This window comes from Neopsephotus bourkii, unplaced genomic scaffold (genome assembly GCF_033783945.1).
Source record: "Neopsephotus bourkii isolate Nb327-2 ecotype Australia unplaced genomic scaffold, CSIRO-AGI_Nbou_v1 NB_533, whole genome shotgun sequence".
Classification (NCBI taxonomy): Eukaryota; Metazoa; Chordata; class Aves; order Psittaciformes; family Psittacidae; genus Neopsephotus; species Neopsephotus bourkii.
In genome coordinates this window covers 1,417,402-1,442,054 of record NW_026901034.1, presented here as the reverse complement: position 1 = coordinate 1,442,054, position 24,653 = coordinate 1,417,402, and the positions used below count along the sequence as shown (strand labels likewise).

At 47.3% G+C, this 24,653-nt stretch overlaps 1 protein-coding gene across 1 annotated transcript in view; it reads right to left on the bottom strand.

Annotated features, from left to right (window-relative positions):
* Window positions 1-822: 822 nt before the first annotated feature.
* Window positions 823-24,653, bottom strand: part of LOC133210902 (syntaxin-binding protein 4-like) — a 43,217-nt gene continuing 19,386 nt past the window's right edge. Inside the window, exons 6-22 of the mRNA XM_061350740.1 lie at window positions 20,302-20,387; window positions 19,548-19,668; window positions 16,463-16,604; window positions 16,178-16,284; window positions 15,323-15,476; window positions 13,731-13,803; window positions 10,834-10,931; window positions 8,587-8,683; window positions 7,373-7,500; window positions 6,731-6,823; window positions 6,104-6,169; window positions 5,827-6,015; window positions 5,419-5,535; window positions 4,180-4,229; window positions 3,205-3,335; window positions 1,824-1,881; window positions 823-1,054 (exon numbers count right to left, since the gene is read on the bottom strand). Of these exons, the coding sequence (XP_061206724.1) occupies window positions 949-1,054; window positions 1,824-1,881; window positions 3,205-3,335; window positions 4,180-4,229; window positions 5,419-5,535; window positions 5,827-6,015; window positions 6,104-6,169; window positions 6,731-6,823; window positions 7,373-7,500; window positions 8,587-8,683; window positions 10,834-10,931; window positions 13,731-13,803; window positions 15,323-15,476; window positions 16,178-16,284; window positions 16,463-16,604; window positions 19,548-19,668; window positions 20,302-20,387 (1,816 nt within the window). The 3' untranslated portion in view covers window positions 823-948. The remainder of the gene's footprint in view (window positions 1,055-1,823; window positions 1,882-3,204; window positions 3,336-4,179; window positions 4,230-5,418; window positions 5,536-5,826; window positions 6,016-6,103; window positions 6,170-6,730; window positions 6,824-7,372; window positions 7,501-8,586; window positions 8,684-10,833; window positions 10,932-13,730; window positions 13,804-15,322; window positions 15,477-16,177; window positions 16,285-16,462; window positions 16,605-19,547; window positions 19,669-20,301; window positions 20,388-24,653) is intronic.

The window sequence follows — 24,653 nt, the reverse complement described above, 5'->3', positions numbered from 1 at the left end:
CTTTGAAGTATCGTAACAATCCTGTGTAGAAGCCAGAATGCACCACATGCTTCTGCAGCTTCTCAATACATCTTGATAAGAGCTGCCAAAATAAGAAGGAGGAAAAAACGGACTTGGGCAACGTCTTTGTTGCAGAGACACTGAACTAGCAACTGCAATCACAGCCCAGAAAGCAACTGCCTTATGGGTAGAGTTTCCATTTTATTTTCCAGAGGTTCTGTTCATCTCAGAGCTCTACCCCATTCACTGCTATCTTGCAATACAATCTTGCATCATGTGTATCTAATTTCCAAGTGACGCTGCGGGGCCTTTACTGAGCTATGTTCACTATGTGCTCTGGATTCCGGGGAGTGCTTGGTGTTCAACAAGATGTCCTCACTGGTAGCAAACAGCTGGTTATCTCTGCACTCTTTGCCCACCAACTAGCTGAGCTGGTGCTTTGCATTTCAAGCATTGCGGCTGGGATAAGCTATACAAATAGAATAAAATGAGAAGAACCTATCCCAAGACAGCTAGGAAGCCACAGATGAAGCTGCTTTAATTACAGTCACTAAATATGCTTTGGTTTTTCTTATGAAATACCAAAAGGTATCTGCTGGAGACCCCTGAGTCTCTTGAGTATGTTCATGCTTCTTTTACTGCCCAGAATACAAGCTCTAAAAGGCTGCCAGTGAAATTCAGGCCCTTGTAGCCTCTTGAGAGTATTTTTGCTATAAAGCTGCAAAACCATGAGCAAATAGACTTGTATGATAACTCGGAGGTAGACGCGCAGGGGAGGTTGCTGAAAAAGCCTTGGGTAGTTAGGAAGAGTTAGTCTTGTGTTCAAAAGCTCATTTCTCAGTCTGGTTTGCCTGGAAGCTGAAGCACCTGTGATATGTCCTTCCCATCTCCCAGCACAGCAGCAGTTGTGCTATGGACAGTGGTGGTCTGGAGCAAGCCACGGGAGGTTTAGGTGGGCTTCTCGGGCAGTTCGGTGGTTGGACTTGGTGGCTGTGGTTGGTCACTCTTGGGCTGGCTTGCGGGAGGGGGCCACGTGGTCTTCTGATGAAGGTGGCTGTAAATGAGGAGTGAAGTGTTTTACATAGTTTGGGGAGAAGGGCACAAAAGATAACATGAAGACAACACTGGTTATTTAGGAAAGAGGAGGAGTCCATGGATCTTGCATGGCTAAGTGAATTGTGCCAGACATCTGTTTGTCTGAAGATGCTTTTCATAACCATGGTTTGCAAATGTCTACTGTGTGCCTAACTAAAAGCTGTGCTCGCAGATGTTCAGGTTGAGTTAAGGTGATCAGCTAAGACAGTGGAGGTAGACATTTAGGTCTCAAAACACTGTTTCAACAGATATCTTTAAGACATGGCTTTGTTAAATGTAAGCCATTTAAGAGGTTTTAGGGAAATTCTTAAGACACTGAAGGTGCAAACAAAGCCATGTTGCTCTCCTTGGCTGGGACTTCTCTTGATACCCCAATGTAAAAGATTAACACATTGAGTGATGCTTTTTCCCTTACTCAGGACACACAGTGGTTTATAAAAATGCCAGCTAGACAAGCTATAGACCTGTAAACTCTAGTCTGGCCTGAAGGAAAAAGAACAGTTTAGAAAGCAAAAGAGATCCAGGGATTCACACTGTACTTTACTGTGGAGGGCAGGAAGCTTTTTGCTGTCTAGGAAGGGATGTATTTCTGTGACACAGCCATCTGGAGGCCTCTACCTGATTATCTGCTTAAAAGTTGTCAAGCAAAAAATTTGATTAAAATACCCCGACCAAACAAGCAGGAATTTTTAGTATGTGTATTACAGACCAGCAGTTTTGACACCTACTCCTTGTAATTCGGGATTCCTTCAGCAGGCAGGCACTGGTCCCTGTCACATGGTGAAGCTGCAGATGGAAGCACACAGTCAAGTATAAGTGTAGGGTCAGAAAACATGCCCAATTCAAGTAGGACTGCTGCATGATGATAATGCACATTTAAATGATGCAGGAACTCAGAAAATGCTGACACACTCATATATCAGAGGTGCTCCTTAAAACCTACAATTATTCTCCTTCTGTTTGTGCTTTGAAACAAGACAACGCTGGCCCATGGCCATGTTCAGTTGGTGAATAGCATCAAAGAGTAAAGACTGGGCACCTATTTGGGGCTGCACACTCACCTGGTCATGACATGGAGGAGAACAGAAACTCTTGTTTTACATGGTAAGAGGCAAGTGGGGTCAAATACCTGCTGCCAATACATTTTTATAGCTCACGGACTGAGCTCAGAGACCTGGACTGGGAAAGTTAATTCTGGCTCCTTTGGAGCTACATGCCTTTTCTCTAATTTTCTCTCATCCACAGACATATAAAAGGAAGGGAGTCAAGGCTGACTGTATGCTAAGGAAGCAGGGAGATTCCTGTTCTCATCTGCTCAGCATTGCTGTAGTCATGCCTGGATGGTGTAACAAAGGTTTGGATTCCTGGTACAAAGCTCTTGAGAAACTGGACGTGGTCCAGCAAAGAGAGCCCCAGGGCTCATAACCTGCAAGGAGAGGCTGGCGGGCCGGGGGCTGGGCTTGTTTAGCCTGGCAGAGCGGAGGCTGAGAGACAATCTCACTCCTACCCAAGGGCAGTTAGAAGGATGTTAGAGCCAAGCTCTCCTTGGCAGTGGGAGACAATATAACTGGGGAAGTGGCCACTTACTGCAGCTGGGGGTGTTCAGACTAGATGCTGGGAAAATCTTCACAACAGCGTAACTCAGCTTGGGGAATGTGGATCTCCTTCAGCACTAGAGCTGAAAGCACAGCTTTCACACCTGCCACAGACCTGATCTAATGTGATGGCCCTACCTAGAGCTGAAGATTTGACTCCTGATTTCCAGCAGTTCCTTTCAAACAGCGTTTCTATGGTTCGGTGAAACCATCCTCCTGCCTGTTCAGTTTTTCCCCTGGATAAATGCTTTTCTTCTGGCCCTGGGCACAGATCACACCCTTTGCCTCCTTAGGTTGCAGGTCTGCATTTTGGATTCAAGGATAAGTCACATGGATACAAGGAAGGCAATTACATCTCAGATAGGAGGAGAGCATCAGGTACATGTATAGGAGGCTTAACTGGTATGGCAAAAAAAAATATGGATATAGAAAGTGGTGGAAACTGTAAATAACCCGAAGAGATATCCTGGAGATTTGTTTGGATTCAGGTTTTTCCAGTTAATTCAGTGCTTACCGTCCTTGCTGGAGAGGATTGGCGCTAGCAGTTCTTTAGCTTCTGATAGCAAAAGGTCAACAAGATCTGAAGATGGAAGAGATGTATCTGAAACTGCATCTGTTTTATCCTCTTCTGTTTCACTGTTGATTCTTATAAACATGGAAAGTGCCATCAATACATCTATCATAAATTGGTCATTGAACATCCTGGCCAGCCTCCCATGAAGGATATTCTATGTAAACTCTGTGTATTCAGGGGAGATTGCACCTCGATCTCTCAATAGCACAGGAGACTCTTATACATACTTACACCTAAACATCATTGTGTTACAGACAGGTATCAAAGTATTTTTTAGTGTGTCTCACTGTATTAGAAGCAACCATCTTGGAAACTTAAAAGTGGTTTCCCATCAGTCTTCAAACTGACTTTTTTTCCAAGGCTCAGGTCATTATCATTGGGCAGTGACCTTCCAATGGCTTACCCTGATAACAACACACCCAAGAGCTGTAATACATTTTGTTCCAAGTGATAGGAGATACATGCGGGTTGTACCTATCTGAGCTTCTTTCCTGCAACAACGCATGCAGTTGAGAATCACGCTAGCTGTTTGTCTACATTCTGTCAGTTACTGCAACTGCTAATAAAAATTAACATGGTCCTGAAGCCAAAACCTGGCTTATATTAGGAAAAGCAGATGGGTTAAAATGCAGCTTCTTTAAGGCAATCTGCTTAGGGCCTCTGCTAACAAGGGCAACTTAACCAGAGGAATGTTTCATCTATTCACTTCCCAAAAAAGCCTGAGCAGAGGCCAGCCCCCACCAAGTGCCAATCCAGCAGCAGCCTCCAGATCATCTTTCTGCCAGGGTTTCACTTCCAAAGTGACAGTATGTTTAGAAACTCTGGGTAGGTTACGTGTGAATCACCTTCCCCTAAGAAAGGTCAGAAAAGGACATTTCACGTTGCTGTTCATGAGTCCCAGAAGCCATCTCCTACCTTTTCTCATCTGGTAAATGACGGGCTGCGCTCAGGACCTTGTGAACGTTCTGCCATGCAACAAAAAAAAAAAAAAAAAAAAAAAAAGAGAGAGAAAAAAAGGTTTCAAACTTGTAGGAATGAATAATTCTTGAGAACAAACCCCATGGGCTTTTCCTGGTGATCAGATTGAATATGAAAGTAATCAGCTTCTGCTTATTCATTGCCCTTGAAGCAAATATCTCAAGGCCTTTTGCAACTCAGGCAACATTCACAGCCTATGCAAATATACAGACACATCTGAATTACGTATTTTAATACCAACACTGAAACATATGAAATGCAATATAAACATACTCTTCCAAAGAACAATTTTGTGTGCTGTGTTTCAGCAAGCCTTCATCATCATTACTGGCAATCCCTGGGTTCTGGACTGTACCTGCACGTACGAGCTCTCATTACCATGCATGGTTGGTGAGCTCTTAAACACTGCAGAGGGATGTATAGGAAAGGAAGACATCTTGTTCCAGTGGTTGATGCTTGACCCTGGGGCCAAGTCAAATCCATTTCCAAAGTCCAGCCCCAAACCGCGTGGGCACCAGCACGTAGTGCTGCAGTCTAGAGGCATCTTAATTCTTCCTTCTCTGAAGCACAGGACACAGCATGTATACTTCCTTTTGCTCCACTGTTTCCTATTGATTTCAAAAGCTCTTGGGACATCCTACTAGTAGATGTAGCAAATATACTGAATACTAGTGCTTCCCATGCTGGCTAGCTTACTAATTACACAAGCTTGTATTCCCAATACAGGTAGTGAAGTGGAAGAAGAGTCTATTAAAAGACTAAAGCGATTAGGGGTGAGATTTTGCAGGAAATCTGGAGGGAAAAAAGCACTGGAAGAACAAACCCACTTTGCAAGTTCACATTTGTTGTGTAGAGAAGCAACCATCAGTTATACAAAGGGAAGGTTAAAGGACATGATTTCGACAGCCTCAGCTGGAGCATCATGGTGGGATGGGGTTAGCCGGGGATAGCAGAGCCACCAGGCAAAACCTGCACCACGGCTTGTACACAGCTCTTGGGTATATGAAGATATATGAGTTCATTTCCTAAATTCACCTAACCAACAGACAGTGCCTTTTTAGGATGAGATAGACAAAATAAATAACTATCTCTTGCTTATGGAGCAGGAAGCTATTTGGACTTGCAAAATCACCCCTAAGGTAAGAGGCCACAGTGATGCCACCAGCAGCACTTCACCTGCACAAACAGGAGCAGTTTCCTATTGCAGATCTCCAGGCGCTTCCGTGAGACTTCTGATTTTCGTAACTGGCCGTCAGCCAGGGACAACTGTCTTTTCAGCTCCAGGATGTCCTCCTGTGACCAGGAGGGAGAAGAGAAAGGTGGCGATGACACTTCAGCCTTGGCTTTTGGAAACACCCATTTATGTCATTTGCTACAGACAGAAAAGCACTATTCTTTTGGAACGGACAGTGGAAATGATACAGATTGTAACACAGAGCTAGAGATCATGTTGACCTTGTGGTCATACACAGCAAATGATGTGTGTACTATGTTCCTTTTCTCCTTTATAAATAGGAGGAGAACGTACACAAGAAGGATCCAGGAGGGTTGTGGGGCTTTTCCCAGCTTGAGGGTTTGCATTACCTCTATTTCAGAGACGTGTTTTGCTTTCTTCCCTGCCAACTGCATCTTCAGTTCTGCAATTTCAGCTTCCAGCAAGTGGATCACTTCCTCATAGTCCTGCTCTGCACTGTGAGCCTGTCTCTGCACGACCTCTGCCATCTGCAGCTTGCTGTGCAGTGTCCGGTTCTCAGAGAGGAACCCCAGTGCTTTCTGGAAGCAGTGAGAAGTCGTCATGAATGCACCACTTGCTTCCAACCACCAAAACCACCCTAAGGCCCCCATCAACCTCTTCACCAACCTGGTTCAGCCTCTGAAGCTCATCTTCCATCAACTTCTTGCTGTTCTCCATCTCTTTCAGGAGAGACTACAGAAAATATTTTCACTGCATTAGAAACAACAAGCAATAGGACTTTCCCAAAAGATGCCCTGGCCTTGTAGCCCCTATACTAATATTTTACAGCAGCAGTCATGTGCACTGTCCTCAGCACAATGCTTTTGGGGCTGCGACATGCCTGCAGAGATCCACCTAGACACAGCCATGGTGCTTAACATCCGTGCCAGCAACCTGCATCTGGGTCAGGATTAGAGGATGTGCTTCTGTTATTCAAGGACTTGAGCTATTTGTGAGATGTTTGTGTAGTTTTAAACACATTTACTCAATGCTAAAAAAAGTGACAGCATACTTTCAGTGCAAATCAGTTTTGTTCCAAGTGATAGGAACAAATCAGTTTTCGTTTGAGGTTGAGAGTGTGGAAGAGGCAGTTAAGGAGAGCTGAGGGTGAGTCTCCTTTGTAATGAGGAATGAACAAAATGCAAGCTGGTGACTTCTTAAGAGAGTCGAGCCACACCATTACCCTCAGATAAACTACAGTGAGCTACATCAGAAGGCACCATCCAAGGAATCTGCTCAGAGGATAGGATGCACCTTTAGCCTTCGGACTTCTTGCCGTAGATCCATCATTTCCAGCTGCAGCTGCTCCAGCTCCTCATTGCCATTACAGCTGAGAGAGTCAAAGGTCTGCAAGGCAGAAGGACAGACATTACACGCTGCTTATGCTTTACTAAAGGCATGGGGCTTTATGGCAGGCATATTCCTTTCCTTACCCGGAATAAGGGTGAATCAGAATCACTTTGAAAAGGAGTCAGCAGTTTTATGCAACATATCAAAAGGCACATTAAAGAATCCAACTGTGAGATGTTTTTGCACCCCATGGGATTTCACTCTGATCCCTGACACAGCCCCAATAGCTGTGCTACATTGAGCTTTTGTTTTGTGAACCAGGTGAAATGAGCTGAATTGACTGAGTATAGCTAATTTTCCTTCTGCATCCCTGCCAGGCTGCTTCCTTCGTATCATCCCATAGATACCATAATTTCCTTATTAAAAATGATAAGTTTGAGGTCTTTTATAGCATTTCTTATGAACAAAAGGATTAATGCATACTTCTGCTTTCCCTTTATAGCTCTAGAACTATGATAAAATTGTAATTTAGCTTTTCCCATCCAGAATTTCATGACTTTCACAGGGAAGATTCACAGATTCAGTGTAGAAGAGCGCTGGACTGACCGAAGAGTGAAAAGCTGATGTATCCAGCAAACTGGCCACTTCGTGCTGCGTGAAGAGCATGGAGCTGGAATCCAGACCAGACACGTCCAGCTCCTCCTGCATCAGATCCCTGAGTGCTTGGAGAAGATCTGCGAGAAAGAACTAGTTTTCACCAGGCTGAAAGAGAAAAGTGCTAGAAGTGTGGTAGGAGAAAATGCCAATGATTGTGGGGATATCCACTGACTGCCAAAGTCTTCTCAAACACTCGTGGATTGTTGGGCCATCCCATCGAACTTAAGTTGTTGACATTCTTTACCAGACTCTTGTTTCTTACCCAATTGAAAAAGACTTCATCTTTTGAAGCCCCCAAACTCCAGATATTTTCACAGCAGAGTTTTTAGGCTGTGGTCCTCAGAGTTCTAATAATTTAAGCCAAAACCACAATTGTCTGACAGAAGGCACACTCGTGCCTGCTGGCATTTCTCATGCTGCTTATTTAAACAACATATAAAGCCCCAACTCAATGTCTTCAGCATTTAGAAAAGGTGTCACATTGTCAAGTCTGAAAATCCAGGTTCATTTTGCTTCCTGATAGGGAGGGAAGTACAGCATGAGGAGCTGCATGGTGGACTGGGTCCCAGCCCCTCCAGTCCTCACCCCTTGGACCGCACCAGGGTGCTATAGCCTTTCCACATGAACAGCGTCTTTACTGCCAGCATGTTTGCCAAACACCCCTAATTGTCCTTATTTCTATCAACACAAACTACAAAGCCCTTAGCTCTTGGGAGAGGTGCATGATTCCAGATGCCATGGCTCACTCAGCACAACGTCCATTCAAGATGCTCTGCCTGGTGGAGACAATGCTGATGGCTTTGAAGTTCTGTGGAAAAACTTCCAGGGAGCAGACCCTGTGGGCCAGATCAGCTCCAGCACGTCACAGAAATCAGAGCAGGCTTCTATCTTCTGCATGTCCTCTGGCCAGCTCTCACCAGGAAAGCTGGGGTTGAAGGTAAAGTAAGCTCTCACCCCAGCTTTCTTTTATTCTGATTTTATATACGCTCCTGCCAAATGCCTTCTTTTGTATTAGTGACTTTTCTTAGCTGCTTTGAGGCTACAGCAATATGTAGGCAGGGCTCTTACCTGCCACCCTTCAGCAGATACTTCTGTCCTTTCCTAGCAGCCAGAAAAGCTATGCAGAAATGAAAAGCCCATCACACACAGAGCTGTTTGCTCACCTCCATAGGCCACTGTCCCCTGCGAGTCTGTGGTCAAGCTTTGACGTAACTGCCTCTTCTTCTCCTCAGCCACATCCAGACCAAGATACTGCAGAACCTTGAGCAGAAACAAGGAGCCTTTAAAAAGAAAAATATTGGAAAAGCAGCTCTTTGCAGGAAGTGCTGGGAAGATGCTTGGTGCTGGGTTTCTGCTGGAAGTGGCTCTCAGGCAGCATCTCCCAAAGGAGCAGGCTTGGGCTAGATTTCCAGCCTCTCTCTTCCTACATGTGTACAGAAATGTCTGTTCCTGAAAGACAGGGATACATTCACATCCCTCCAAGAACATTTTATACAGACTGTAATCAAATTTGCAGCTATAACAGACTGTCAGGAGCTTTATCAGAAGCTGGTAGAGCTGTAACAAGGCTCAGCTGCCAAGAGCTCAGCCTCTGCTCTTTCCCTTACTGTTTGGGACAGAGGAGATAAAATCTATTCACGGAGTATTTCCCCTGGCAACAGGAGACATTCAAGCATCTTGCTTCTCCACCGCATCCTTTGCTCTCTTATTATGCCTGATGCTCTGTCTTTTACTGATATTATCTGTTCAACCCTAGGGCACCACACAGAAGCAGATAAACCTGTGCAAACCCCACTTTGCTGGGAGCAGCAAGTAAAAGCTTTAAAAAGGCAAAGTCAAGCTCAGCAGACTCTGGGAAAGAGCCAGAGTTAAACGCTTGCCTGTCCCAGGCTGCACACACAGTTCCTGCACACATATGGCCCAGCACGGTCCCATGGGAAGGGGCTGGAGGTGAATCCTTGTGCATATTCCTATCACCAGCAAGCCCATGGGACCTGTCCCTGTTCATGGGCTGCCCCTGCCTACCACCCCTGTGCGAGGTGGTGCTGCAGGCTGCTGGGATTTGGGGTGCTGATGTTGACACCTGGCTTGGGCCACCCCAAAACCATCTCAGGTTGTGCCGGTGCATCACTGTGCATGTCTTGACCCTGCCATCACTGCCCACTCGTAACACTGGCTCTTAAAAGGGGAAACCGAGAGTGCTCACTCCTCCCACCAGAGAGGAGCTGCGTTTATATCCGTGACGAGCAGAGGTCGCTGCGAAAACGCAGTCCTAAATCCTGCTTTGGGAGAACTAAGCGGGTTTACAAGAGAAGCTCCTGCTTGTGAGCTGCCCTCCCGAGAGCAGCGGAAGGGCGAGCGCTCCGGCTGCCGTCGGGTGGCAGCAGATGCTCGTGGCATCGGGTCCCCCTCGCAGTCCCCGGGCCCTGCACAAGGGCCCTTCAAATTCCAGCAGTAGCTGGAGGGGGTTTTCCCTTTTTTATGCACCCCAAAACCAGAGCGGGGGAATGGATCCCCCCCAGGGACACTCTGCCCTTCACTGGGGTCTCCGTGAGCAACGGCCAGCTCCACTCCCTGCCTTCTGATGGTGCCCATGGGATGGATTTTCTATACAATGATGAAAGGAGCAGTGGTTCTGGTTGGATCCTCAGTGAGATATCCCGTATTTCAGCCTTCCCTTGCCCACACTGAGGTGCCCGACGTCACCCCAGTAGCGACAGCAGCAAGGTTGAAGGGCAGCTGCCTTCACCTACAGCCCTGAGTCAAATGCATTACGTCTAAGGGAGGTGCAACTGCCAGGAGGAGACTTCTGGAGCTCCCTGGAGCATGGGAAATCACCAAGAGAGAGCAAAGTGTGCTTAAATTCCGCTTCAGACACAGCTGGGATGCTTTAATACACCCTCTTCTCCCTTTTTACCTTCAGAAGCTGGGCACTGGCCCCGCACCCCATATCACAGTTGCTATTCCCAGCACAGCCTGGTTGGTATCCCGGAGAGGTGAATGGGAATTAGCTGGAGCAGGCAGTTTGGTGGAGGATGATGTGTGTGTAGGTGAGAGCACTGATCAAGTGCTGTAGCTTTACTCGGTGCAAACAGATGGGCTGGAGTTCTACAGCTATATCTATTCAGGTTTGCATTTTTTAGTCTCTCCAAAAAATAAGCAACATAGTGACCCCCCTGGCCTGGTTGTCACATGCCCAAGTGTGACATTGGTCCAAGAATCAAAGCTGAAAGGTCTCAATCAGTTCTTTCACACAATATCTATACAAAGAGGCCATTCACCTTAAGCTTGTTGTGTTCACAGCTGGAAGCAAGGAGGTATCACACCAGTGGATTATCTTCTGCATAGTATACCTTGGGAGAGGGTTGAGAGGAGATCTCACTTTGGAAAGAGATGCCCATTCCACTTACCAGCTCCAGTTTTCCATCCTTGAGACGGATATGAGGATCCAGTGCTACTTTTGGTTTGGTGGCTGGAACAGCTTTGTGATTAGATGCTGAAGCAGGTGCTGAAAAAGCAAATATAAAGTTCATGAAGGAGTGGTTGGGTAGAGGAAAGAGGTACCTGCAGAGCACAGCTGAGAACTCTTGCTGCATGAAATATAAAATGGGTGCAGAAAGCCAAAAATCAAAGATCAGGATTTACTAAATCCAGTCCTGGAAGGCTGAGCTAGGGCACTGCTGAAAAGATTGGATACTGGGGCAAACCCTTGCTGAAACTGGGATTCTGCGGGGTTTGAAATGGGACATTCCATCCACAGACCTAGGAGTGCAAAAATAGCACTTCGGAAATGTCCAATCACAATTTTTTTGTGGAATCTGGAGTTACGGTGATCTGTGAAAAGAAAAAAAGCCACCAACCAACAGTCTGCCTGGTTTTGCCTTCTTTGATTGATTAAACAGAACTGAAATGGAACATTGTATAAAATCACAGAATCACAGAATGGTTTCAGTTGGAAGGGACCATAAAGCTCATCCAGTTCCAACCCCCTGCCATGGGCAGGGACACCTTCCATAGACCAGGTTGCTCCAAGCCCCGTCCAACCTGGCCTTGAACACTGCCAGGGATGGGGCAGCCACAGCTTCTCTGGGCACCCTGTGCCAGCGCCTCAGCACCCTCACAGGGAAGAACTTCTGCCTAAGAGCTCATCTCAGTCTCCCCTCTGTCAGGTTAAAGCCATTCCCCCTTGTCCTGTCCCTACAGGCCCTTGTCCAAAGCCCCTCTCCAGGTTTCTCGGAGCCCCTTTAGGTATTGGAAAATAAAAGATTGGAAAAAGCAGCCTTGGCTTTCACGACATCCATGGAAAAGGGAGTCAATGGATTTAAAGCAAGGCGTAGAAACACTGGTGCAAGACTTTTTCCTTCCCTAGGACTGCAGAAAGCCTTGCACCCTCAGTTGAGCAGGACAGTGGTTTTGGGTAGAAGGAACCACATGCTTTATGAGGCAGGCACAGAGGGAGAAAGAGGCAGAAACGACACCTGCCTTGCTGGTGAAAAGCTGCCCTGAGATCATTACCAGCACTGCCTTCCCACCTGGAATGGTCCAGAGCGCAAGCCCTGCTGCCACGGCCTTCCACTTGTGCTCCTCCCTCCCTGAAGAGAACCCCACCTTTCCCATTGTTATTAACTGTTGTCTATAAGGAACAGCGACATTCCCTGGGAAAAGGGCTGCAGAAGGCGTTACCTGCTCCAGAGCTCCCGGACTCCAGAAAGGTGCAGCCCTGCTCACACCCTAGCTGTCAGCCCTGCTTGGTGACAGGATTGTTTCTCATGCCAGTGGCACTGGATGTGCTGAGGGAGCAGTTTCTTTCCCCTGCCTGGGATTTGGTTAGCTTCACAGGAAGCCCTGGATTGCCAATGAACACTACTTCCCCTGAGCCCCTCCTGCCCATTAGGGCAGGGACCAGGCATAAGGAGAAGGCAGCAAGAGGCAGGGGAGGTGCTGCACAAGTGTAATCCTTCTAATCCAGGTATTCATCCGCCCTGCTAATGCCAGCAGCTGGGAAGCAGCAAGAGGTAATAAATGGGCTTGCCAGAGCGGCCACCAATACTTTACTGTCCAGGTTCAAGGGCAGAGCTGTTACCCTTTGACGCATGGGTAATCAGGATTAGCTCCACGTGGCTTCCCCTCCAGCTCTGGGTATGGAGATATCCAGGGCAGCCATCAGGCACAGAGAGAGCGGCAGTCACTGGCCCAAGCTTCAGGCCTACCTGCTGCTCTTTCAAAGCCCGTTGTCTGGTTTCATGGATGACAACACTGACACAAAGCCTCCTCAGTGTCTCACATGAAAAACCTACTTGAAATGAAGACTGCAGGACACTCGGGGCAGGGAGGACAGAGCAAGGGCAGTCCCAGGGTCTTTGCAGTGAGCAGCATGGAAGCGTGAAGCCTGCTGAGCTTGCCCAAGTTGAGACATGCATCCCTGGGAGCAGAGCACTGCTGTACACCCAATCCAGCACTGTCTGCTCCCTGTCTCTCCCGCTAATCCCATTTATAGACTAAACACAATTTACCTTGCAATCTTGCTCTCAGCCTTCCAGATGGGAATTACAACATGGCACAGGGATTGGCAAGCAGGGCCAGTGCCATAGCAATGCATGGGGAAGGAAGGGCTGGCAAACTTGAATCATGAGAATGATGGTAGTACTTGCTAGGGATTCATTAGGGAAAGCCCATCTTTTGGTTGTGGTGGGAGTGACCTTCATATTATAGGAATACTGAGTATCTTATTGGAGGTCATCTCCCTTGACAGTGGACCATGGCAGTTATTGAGGTTTCCTTTGATTTCTGAGACCTCTGAAGCTACATGATGATTTGAGTTCACCCCCTCTTGTTGACATCATAGACTGCAGAACGCCCTGGGTCGCTGTGTACAGCACAACTCTCATTAGTTGACTTTTTCAAACTGTGTCTCAAAGGACCATTCCCAGCAGAAGGGAATGTTGCCTGCAAGGAGACCTGCTGCATGCAGGTCTGACATGATCTTTGCACATGGGCAAAGGCACTGCTGCAACTGAACCACAGGATAGGAATGGGAGAGGTTGTTTCCTACGAATACCTGAGACCTCTTAGGCCTTAGTAAAGAATTTTGCTACTATGGACAAACAGAAACATAATTACTACCTGTTAAGAAAGCCAAGCTGTTGCCTGCACTCTCTCCCAGCAGGCTGAGGGTCATTATCACCCCTTTAGATTCCACTACAGCAGAATAAACACTGATCAGAATTAATTCCATCCTCCTCAACGCTGAGGAACCAAGGCTGTGCTTGTCACCTACACAAAGGAAACAGTTTAGCAGGGCTCTTACCTGACACGGTAAGCTCTGGTGGGCAAATGTCTGGTGACAAAGAAGGCACAGGAAAATGATTTTCATGTCTGCTCTAGAAAAACAAGAGAAAACAGCGCGAACAGTTGTTAAGCAGAATCTGATGGGATAAATAAAAAGCAGAAGATAGACATGTTCGGGAGAGAGGAACCCATCTGTCCTATAAAGAGTGAAGGCCCCACATACACGTCTCTTGTTTTAGATGGGCCAAACTGGAACTGTGACTGACAGCTGAGGGTGCATTTAACCTTGTGCGCTTTTTCCATGGAGGTTCTCCCTAAAGCTCTGCATCCAACCTACCAGGGATGTCCTGAGTCTGACCACAGCCAGTTGATCGTTCGCCCCAAAACACAGAGTTATCACCGTGAGCATGGCAGGAGCCTTTCTTAAGTGCCAGGTCATGGCTAGAAAAATAGTCAGAGGGTAGAAAATGCTGAGCACCACCGAGACAGAGCTTCCACAGCTGGGATCTTAGATGCTGAGAGGATCGCAGGATGAGTGCTGAGGACATACAGGCAGATAGCACGGGTGCTAGAGCACACTTTCCCTAGTGTGGAAGCCCAGACCTCATTAGAAGTTCCATCTTTCAGCAGCAAAAGAAGGAAAGGAGCATTTGACTTCCAGCTGGCAGTGTAATTTCATACAGGTGCACAACTTTACACAAGTGCAGCCTTCTGCCAGTGAAGGATCTAACTGCATCAGCCAGCTACACATATGGGGGCTAAAGCTGACTTTCATGAGCATGTCTCCAGCCTGTTACACCCAAAGGCAGTATGTGTATGACATTCCTGCCAGTCTGTGCCTCCATAGGGTCTGGAAAGAAAGATGGTTTATGAATGATGCTTGTATGGAGGGAACACCCTGATGGCCTTTGATAACGGAAGCTTATGTGAAAGAGGGCAGAAGAGACACCTGGAATAGCACCAGTCCAGGAGAGGGGTGACAAATGCATAGAATCCAGCCACAGACCTGAATTATCATGAGGGTTGTGTGGTTAAACTGTCTCACCATGCACAGCTTGAGTACTTGGCTCTGCAAACACAAATACAGAGCAAGGCTTCATGGGAAGAATTAACCTGGTTTATCATTAGACTAGTGAAGAACAGAACAGGGCTGCTTAGGAATGCTGTGGATTCATCCTCATCAGAGGAGAATAAAGAGTGTTTCCTGCCTTTGGGTAGGAAGTTGTTCCTGCCTTTGCGTAGGAGACTAGATCAAACCGACTCCGGAGATCCCTTCCAGCTCTATGACTGGTGTTGAATGAGATGCAGGTTCCTATCCACAGAAGGGGTTTGTGTTTTTAAAACCTGAGACTTCTGAAGCACGTCTGAATGCAGGTTCTGGAGATGAAACTCCTTTCATTACCTCCACAGATGTTTCAAATCCAAGACAGAAGAAACAATATTTCAGATTTAAAATACCTGGCTGTAAACCAGGGCTACATACATCAGCATTACAGACTTCCCACCATCCAGAAGGACTGCCATGGTGTCCCTAAAGAAGAGTTTTCTGATCAAAGAAAGATCACAGACTAATGTCTGTAAGGTAAGTCTTAAAGATGAACATCAACCTACCTCTGGGGACCTCACATGGACCTTCAGCCTGCAGGAACTCAGACCGTTTCCCACAACCTTTGGAGGTGGCAATGGGATGGTGTTATGAACTGACAGTCCAGGATGTAACCGTCCCCTTCCAGGAATAAAGGCCACTTCTGTGCTTCCTTCATGTCTTAAACAAACAACAAGTACAGAACATTTTAACAACAAGAAAATTGTTTTGCACAAGTTTGCAGAACTTCCATGCCTGTGGTTCTTTCTCTGAGATAATCTCACTCAAGCCTGTATAGCCTGCACCAGTGTAGCTGGATTTCACTCGCCTTGTTGCTTGCTTGAACTTCAGTTCTGTTGCAGAACTCTGCTGGGCAGTGATAGGGAATATTCATGAGGACAAGAACACTGGGAAGGTCTGGATTACACTTCAGGATGATCCAAGATTTCCTCATATGACCACCTATCAGGACCACGGAATCCCAGATGGGTTTGGGTTGAAAAGGACCTTAAAGCTCATCCAGTTCCAACCCCCTGCCACAGGCAGGGACACCTTCCACCAGACCAGGTTGCTCCAAGCCCCGTCCAACTTGGCCTTGAACACTGCCAGGGATGGGGCAGCAACAGCTTCTCTGGGCACCCTGTGCCAGCGCCTCAGCACCCTCACAGGGAAGAGCTTCTGCAGAAGAGCTCATCTCAATCTCCTCTCTGGCAGGTTAAAGCCATTCCCCTTTGTCCTGTTCCTACAGGCACTTGTGAAAGGTTGAAGCATCAATTAAGGCTAAGAAGCTTCATGCTTCTTAAAGCCAAACATTGGTATAAAATGAAAAGTTTCTGCCCAAGACCCAACAGCACCATGATGATGACAGGAAATATGCTCACCTTAATTTGGCTTTTGCAATTGTTTTTCTGGCCTCTTCGTATGTGCTGCCCACCAAAGAATCTTTATTGATAGCGATCAGTTGGTCACCAGGTCGAAGACGACCATCCTAAACAAAGAGGAGAAAGTCACAGCATTGGGAAGGAATGTCTCTCTGCCCAAAGCCTTCTCCTGCAACACAAATCATCATTATTTGTCTATTCTTAGAAAAGCTGCTTCAGAACAGCTACAGCCTCTAGGAGAGGCCCCTGTTCGCAAAGTCACCGAGGGTCTCCACGCTGCCTTACCTTGTAACAGTCACCATCTGGCAGAAGCTCTTGAACATAAACCATGGGGCCATCAGGCCTGTTGGATCCACCACTGATTGTCAGCCCTAAGCCCGAGGAGTTTGCTATAGAAATGCTCTGGATTCCTGATTCGGTGAAGTAGCTGCAAGGGAAAGATGTTAGCAGGTGATTCCAGGTGATCTGGTTTATTTCCCCATGTCACTGAACAAACTGCCTGCGATTCTTTCCATGCATGAGCCTTCTAGCTTCTCCCAACTTTTCCTACCTCTGCATCATTTCTTCCAACCAACCATGGAAAGAGGAGGTGAGGACTCACGTTTCTCAGCAGACATTGTGCAGCTTTATGAAGATTACTGCCTCGCATAATCCCAAATGCTGGGGAATACTTGTTTGCATTTAGCAAATAAAGAGAGAAGACACTAACGTTTTAACAGGAATATATTTGGCAGCCTGGGTTTTTATAGGCAAAGGGACACAAAGGATCAATGTGGTTATTGTCTGAATCCAGCTAAATCACTAGATGCTGATTTGCACATGGGCCAGCTATTAACAAACCGTTAGCATAGGTTAAATTGAAGCTCAGGATACACAGATATGGCTTACCTGAGCTTTGGACTCAAAATCTCACAAGATGCCTTAAGAAATGAGCCGTTAAGCATCTTTATAGCAAATACCCACCTCCTGTGATTGACTTTGTTGGCAGTGGTAGAGATGACTTGCCCCATCAAATATGTGCTGCAGATGGAGCACCAATGTTGAATCCTACCCTCCAAGAGCTGCCTGTTAGACAGGACTCAACCAGCCACCAAGAGCAGGCCACAGCAGGCAGCTCCATGCCAGGAGGGAGGTTTAGGGATTGCAGTGAGTGTTTGTGGGAGCAGAGATTTCACAGAACAGACATGCACCGATGTACAGCATTGCAACAGAGAGGTTTTGGGGAAGGATTTGGTGGGATCAGCAAGCCTTTTCCTCCTCATGGGCTGGGGGCAGCTGGCTTTTCTCTCTCTCAGTTTATTTCCATAGCAGGCACTCACCAAACCAGCTGCAGTCTCTGCTCTTCCCTGTGTTATGTGATAACTTGAGACACAACGATAGCTACTGATGTGCATCCCATGCCTCACAGTGACACCAGTGCGTCACTGCCCCATGCTCACAGCAATGCCATCCCCAGTGGTCAGACACCCTCGTGACAGAGCACCCCCAGACTGGCAGTGGGCCCCTGGCAAAGGCTTTGATGGGGAAGGAGACTGTATTAATGCAGTATGCAGCTTAGTCTGATGAAAAAACATTGCTCTAAGAAATATTTCAGGAAAACGATACCACAAAATTTAGTTGTAAACCCCTTCTTTATAATCAAAATATCAGACACTGTCTTGGGCAAGACTGAATCATATCTGAGTCCCGTTGCTTCATGGGCTGATGGAACTTCTGATGACACCATGATGGGAGGCCACAGCCTGGGAACAACCTGTGGTGAGTACAAGGGATGGCAGCCAGGTGCATGAAAAGACCCATGGCCAAAATGACATCTCTGTGGCTGACCTTGCTCAGCAGGAATCAGTGGTCTGGGATTTCAAACAGCTCTTGCTGCTCCCTGGAGAATACCATGGGGTACTGGCAGTGCCATGGAGACAAGCAGTACAGCAGCTGAGTGAGGAGGCCACCAGATCATGTACCCTCCAGCCTATATCACAGCCTGGAGCGGGTTAACAGCAGAGCAAGGATATGTCATTCGTCCAAACCAGCTGCCAAGTAGATGAGCTGGTCTCTCCTGTGTAAGGGTCTCTCACTTCACGCAAGCAGCTTAAACCTCTGGTGCCAAATATTTGTCCTCTGCAAATCCCTAATAAGCTGGTATTTAGCAAGAGGATTTACTGGTTCTGCAGTGAGGGCTGATTCTCTTTACCAGTAACTTGGCTTGTTTATGCTGGCAAAAGAAGGGAAGCTGCAAATGCTGGGGACAACATGGTCCCAATTCCACAACTCTTAACAGCCTTCGAGCTGTCCCTCTTGAAGAGGGCAACCCCGAGCACCCGGAGGTGAGACTCACAGACAAACAAGCTTTGCCTGTCCCAACCTCTGACCCTGCAAAATATGAAAGGGACAGATGACCACATGAAAACACATGCTCCAGGAGATGCTCTGCAGACAAAAGGATGCAGTGTCTGTAAGCAGCCGCTGTTGACACCAAAACAAAGGGTGTCAGAGCATTTCATCAAGAGGACAGTGCTTGTGCTTTTGTTGCACGATGTCAACGTGCTGGAAGCAGTGCAACAGAAAACAAGCTCCTGAAACACCTTCTAAAGGCACCACATAGAAACATTCAAACACAGGAAACTTTGAGCTGAGAAATACTCTGCTCATGACATGGTTGATAAAGGTGCTGTGCAGGGTTTCTTTCATGGGCTGTAAGCTACAGCTTCCCCCTGGGTGTCAGAGGAGAGGAAGGGGAGCAGTTGCATGGTTAACCATATTGGAGGCATATTGACTGCCTCAACAGGGAAGCTCTTGGGCCCAGGCTTCCCAGGAGCAGTCAAGATGCTGCCACAACAAGGACTTCTAGAAGATGCTGTAGTCTCCTCGCCATCATGGTGATATGGCCATAAAAAGGGCATAAGGATGGACAAAGCAGTTCTTCCAGCACTGGAATTATTTACTGGATCTACCTTTAAGACAGTGTCAGCTCTGGGGAGACCTTAGACCAGCTTCCAGTGCCTAAAGGGGCTACAAGAAACCTGGAGAGGAGCTTTGGGCAAGGGCCTGTAGGGACAGGACAAGGGGAACGGCTTTAACCTGACAGAGGGGAGACTGAGATGAGCTCTTAGGCAGAAGCTCTTCCCTGTGAGGGTGCTGAGGCGCTGGCACAGGGTGCCCAGAGAAGCTGTGGCTGCCCCATCCCTGGCAGTGTTCAAGGCCAGGTTGGACGGGGCTTGGAGCAACCTGGTCTGGTGGAAGGTGTCCCTGCCATGGCAGGGGGTTGGAACTGGATAAGCTTTAAGGTCCGTTCCGTTCTTATGATTCTATGATCTTTATGACTGACCAAGGGACAGGTTTGCAGGGCCAGCCCTGTGTAACCCATACATACTGTGTGTTCAGGGGATGCGCTGGGTTCCCGATGAAGGGGCCGTGAGAATTGGCAGGGCTCAGCAGCAGCGGGCTCTGGGAGCGTGAGGAGGAGCCCGAGGATGTGCTTTCCAGGTACCGGCCTGAACAGCAAAGTCAGAGTCAGTGCAGGGAGCACAAATACTCCAGGATCACCCTCCTTCCATACTCTTAACACTGAGATCTGACATGATTTTCCCAGGTTTTTGGGAAAAATCACATGATATTTGAAGACCTCAGTTTATTGCTCATGGAGAAGAAACTTGGAGCTGCTTCAGTACAATTCCAGTTGGGCCTGTCACCCCTCTGCCAGCCCTACATACCTCTGCAGAGGGGAAGGATGCTAAGCCAGAGGGATGGCTTCTTTCCCTGTACCCCCACAATTTGGTGCCCTGGCATCTTGCTTAGGTTGACCTCCTTTATGTCATTGAACGTTTCCCTTTTGCAAATGAAAACATAATAATCATTGAATGAATGATTACTGAGATGCTTTGAAATTCATGGCAGAAAGCTGCACCTGCAGAGGTGGGTGCTGATGGGTTAACCTGCCCAGCACACCAATTAAGCAGTGTGGGGATGTGACAAGCAGTTACAGGACTTCTCTTCCTCAAACCTCCACCCAAACACCTACACAAATCCGATCACCACTCCTGCAATATAACACTGGGCAAAGGAAAACTGTCTCAGCAGCAAGAGGGGCTTTTGGTTTCCCCCCAGAGGTATCCTGAGCTACTCACTGCCGCTGTGCAGGACCGGTGAGCTCCGTGCTGAGCCCGTGTTGCTCTGGGAGCCGAACTTCTCCAGCAGCTCGGAGAACTCTCTCCTGCAAACAAGACCAGGGCATAGTCAGTGACTGCTCAAAACTGTTCCCCACCTGATTATACCACAACCGTGCCTCTGATGGCAGCAGCTTACTACTAAATCTGTAGGTCTAGTGCCTGCCAGCAGTGGGGAGCACAGAGCTTCCTCATGCGTAAGGGTAACCCCCCTGGCTTCAGGAGGTTGTGCAAGGCTTGAGGCCAATAATCGATCCCATGGCAGTGCATGTTCCCGCAATGGGCTGGAGCTTTGGGGTGCTCCTTCTGTGCTCTGGGAAGTGTTCAGGGCAAACTTGGGCAAGAGGAGCTGGGAAGGGACATACGGACAAGTACTGGTGCTGGGGACTGTTCTTCCTGAGGAACCCCTGATGAACACAGGAACCCTGCCCTGCACCCCAGCCCTGCACCCCACCACATGGAGCCTCCCAGGAATCAGCTGGAATAATTTGAGCCCCAAGTATGAGGCTCCAAAGTTTTGTTAACAAAGCGCACAAATCACACAGACTGCCAGAAGGAGCTGTAACTATGCAAACATAAACCCAAAATGCTTGGCCTGTTGCTGACTCCTTCTAGAATAGGTAAGTGTAGATTATTCTGGTTTTAATTCTCCTTTCCTAAGCAGAAAGTAGATCCTCCTAGCTCTTGCTGTGGTAAAGGTGGAAGATGGCTTCTGGAGCACATGCAAAAGAAGCATCCCACTACTCTCAATCCATCCATGGTGATGTCCTTCGTGATCTTCTTAGGCTAACCTCTTGGAGTGTAGTTCCTTAACAAAGACCTGCATGCATAAAGTGTGCAGTAAATATACAGGTATCAAGATCAGAAGGGCTTGTCAGGGAATTCAAGAGCAGGGAAGAATGGCAGCCCACAGTTAGCATGATCACTTTGTCTTGAGGTAAGCTACCTCTGCTTCCCGAATTACATCCCTGCAATGTAACCTCATCCACACCATCCCTGGAAAGGCGGCTCAGTGCCCAAGTGCCTTCATTAATGCTTTGCTTCCAGGTTGAGTTTGACCACCATATAATTACTCAAGCATGCTGAGCCCCTCATGAGCTACCACTACCTGTGCACAACAGTGAACTGCTTCTTGACCTTCCTTTTGTCAAATGTAACATGTTGAATTTTTAAAGCCCATTAAGAACCCCCAGAACCCATGTTTACCGCCTCCTGAATTATTTCTGTAACCCTTCCTTGAGCTGCTGTGAGCCTCTCACATCCTTTGGGATGAGGAGGCACGGAAAGGGGGTGCCATGCTCAAGCATCAATCTGCTGTGCCTATCTCTGTCATGGTGGCTTGTCACTGCCGGGAGCATGCTGCCCCTCTGCAACTGCGTAGTCCTCTCCCTGCATAACCCAGTACTACCTGACTGATCCAACCTTTTGGCAGAGAGAAGAGCCTCAAGGATGACTAATTTCTTACATGTGTCATTAAACAAGCAGCCAAGCAATGGGGAGGGACCCTGAAAGTGCTTCTGTAGCCACATTAGATGTCCGCTTTGAAGGCATGAGGGAATCCCCATGGGAAGGTGCCTTCTAGATGCTATGGCCACAGGAAAAACCTGGTTATGAGTGAATAGCTCTCAGACTTGACAGTCAGACAAGCTCAAGACATAAATCTGTAGTAAGCCAGCCACAGCAAAGTTTCCTCAGTGAGGAGACTGCTCATACACACAAGCAGACGCTGTGTCATCTGCGTACTTTACCGGGACAGAAGTTATATATTATTGGGTAGATTAGAGTCAACAGTATTAAACGATGAATGAATCATCAGCTCCTTAGGTTCCTGCTGGAAGTGCTCTCAGCAATTTCCATCTTCCCATTAACAACCAGCTCATTAAACAAACTTCAAAGACCAGTGCCTGCTTTATCTAATATTGCCATCAAATCTATGCCTTATTTATTCCATTTAATGCTAATTTCAAATCCAAGCGTCACACAATACTCGGTGGAATGCCTTGGTGAATCCCAGTACTTTGCATTAACACAGTTGTATCTATCAACTAAACTCATGGACTTAAAGACAGATAACAGCATTGTTCAGAACCCCTACCTTCCACAAGCCTGTTTTAACAAGAAGTTTTATGGCATCAGACACTGAAATATGTGTAAAAGCACTGAGAAAGTGGACAGGCTACTTAAATCCTATAGCAGCAGGACACTGGTTTGCTGGTCTGTGATCCCCCGGATTAAGCCTTGGATAGGTCTTACCTCAGCAGAGTTTTTCCAACTTTCCAGTAAAGCCTTTGTATTCCTATGGGTGATTCACACTCCCATTTCACTGGTAACACATACAGGGATGGCCTTGTCCCTCCCTGACCTATTACGATGGCAGGACTAACATGCTGGAAACTAACATTATTTCCAGTAGTTACCAAGCCACGAGCAGCCGGGTTTTTGTTCTGGGCTGGATGTTTCTGTGGTCATCTATTGTTACGTTTTCCTCAGATAATAATTCACCAGAGCACAGAACAGGTTATGAACTTAAAACAATGGCTGAAAAACTCTTAGTCAATGCAAATGCAACTAGTCAGGCAGCTCTTTAAATCTTACTAAACAATGCAGCCCCAATCACAAATCCAGGCCATCAACCTCTGTTATAAGGAAGGGCAGGTATGACCTGAGCACTCTTTGTTGTTGTTTATTTCATGTAGTTAAGTCTATCCACAAAAGACTATTTATCATTATTTGCCCAGAGCCTGAACTACTTGCTCCCAGCCCAGGGTTGCTGTCAAGCCCAGGTCTAGCCCAGCCATGCGCTGTAGGGATGGTGACTAAATGCTGCATCATGTAGCTCTGTCCCAGCTCCTGCTTTGCTGGTCAATACTGGCAGTCCCAGTTCCAGCAAGGACATAAACACATGACTATCCTGAAGTACACGCTTCTCCCAGCAGCAAGCAGCACGCTTTCTGGTGTCAATCTCCCAAGAATTAATTTTGTGCTGTATTTGAAGGAATTCACAGATGATGCCCAAACGCTGCTGCTGAATGAATTACACTGAAGGAATGCCAACAGGTCTTGCTTTGTACTTCTAAACACCAGATGTCTTTAATATATAAAATCTGACCCTTAATAAAACATTCGAAATTGTCAGGTGCCTGCAGGGCTAAAATGCCCAGCTTTATTTAAGAAAAATCAAACCATGGGGTTACATTATGTGGTAAACTCATTTTAACAATTGCTTCTCCAGCTCTTTTTCATTTGAGGTCTGGAGGATCCCTGTAACAGAGCTCATACCCATGGCATGGAGTGGGATAATGGGGTTTGCCAGCAGCGGCCAGCTGTAGGCTGACTTTGCTACAGATTAAGCAATGGGGGATCAATCTTCCTACAGAACATTGTTGGTTTATCTCATAATACCTTTTTGTCCTGCCCTTTTGTTCTTGGGGGAGCAAAGAGTGAATCCTATATCAAAGTCTGTGTGAGAGCAGAACATCTGGAAACCTCAGCTCTGTACCACAGCTGGGAGAGAAAGAGGAGGCTGTGACAGCAGATAGATTAATAGCTTGTCTCAAAAAACCCAAAGCCTGCAGGGCAGTGGGAGCTGTGAACCCGAAGCACCACAAAAGCAAGTTTTCCCACACAGCAGCTGCAGCATTTCACTGTTGTCCAGTTGGGATGATGCTCTGGAGCAGCAGCTCCGGCACAGAGCCCAAGTCCTGGCTGCACAGGGCAGCACATCACACTGCTGCTGGGCTTTACTTTTCCATTTACGCTGTGGAAGCAGCAAAACGCACCCGTGCATCCCAGCTTCTGGGTAGAAAGATACATGGCCTTCCCCAAAGAGCAGCCAATGACCCTGGGACACCCCAGCCTTGCTGGAGCTGGCCCAGCTCCTATCCAGTTTAGCACCAGATGAATAGCCCATGGGTTGAGCTGCCACTCTCACATGCAGGGCTCACAGGAAAAATGGGATAACTTGGCATTCGCACTAAGTTGGATGAGACTTGGGAGCAACCTGCTCTAGTGGAAGGTGTCCCTGCCTGTGGCAGGGGCTTGGAACTGGATGAGCTTTAAGGTCCCTTCCAACCCAAACCATTCTGTGATTCTATGATCCCTGGCAACAGCCTCTCTGCTGATTCCTGGATATTGGAGAAAAGAAGACTGCTTTCCTTTTCCTTTCTGCTTGTTGAGCAAGCCCTATTAATGCAACAACCCGTTTCCTCTGAGATGACAGTGCATGTCATGTGGAGATACAATGTATTTAGCATTTTATCATGCAAGTACTACGAGGTGCATTGCAAACTGGCTTTCTCACAGTGATAAACCTG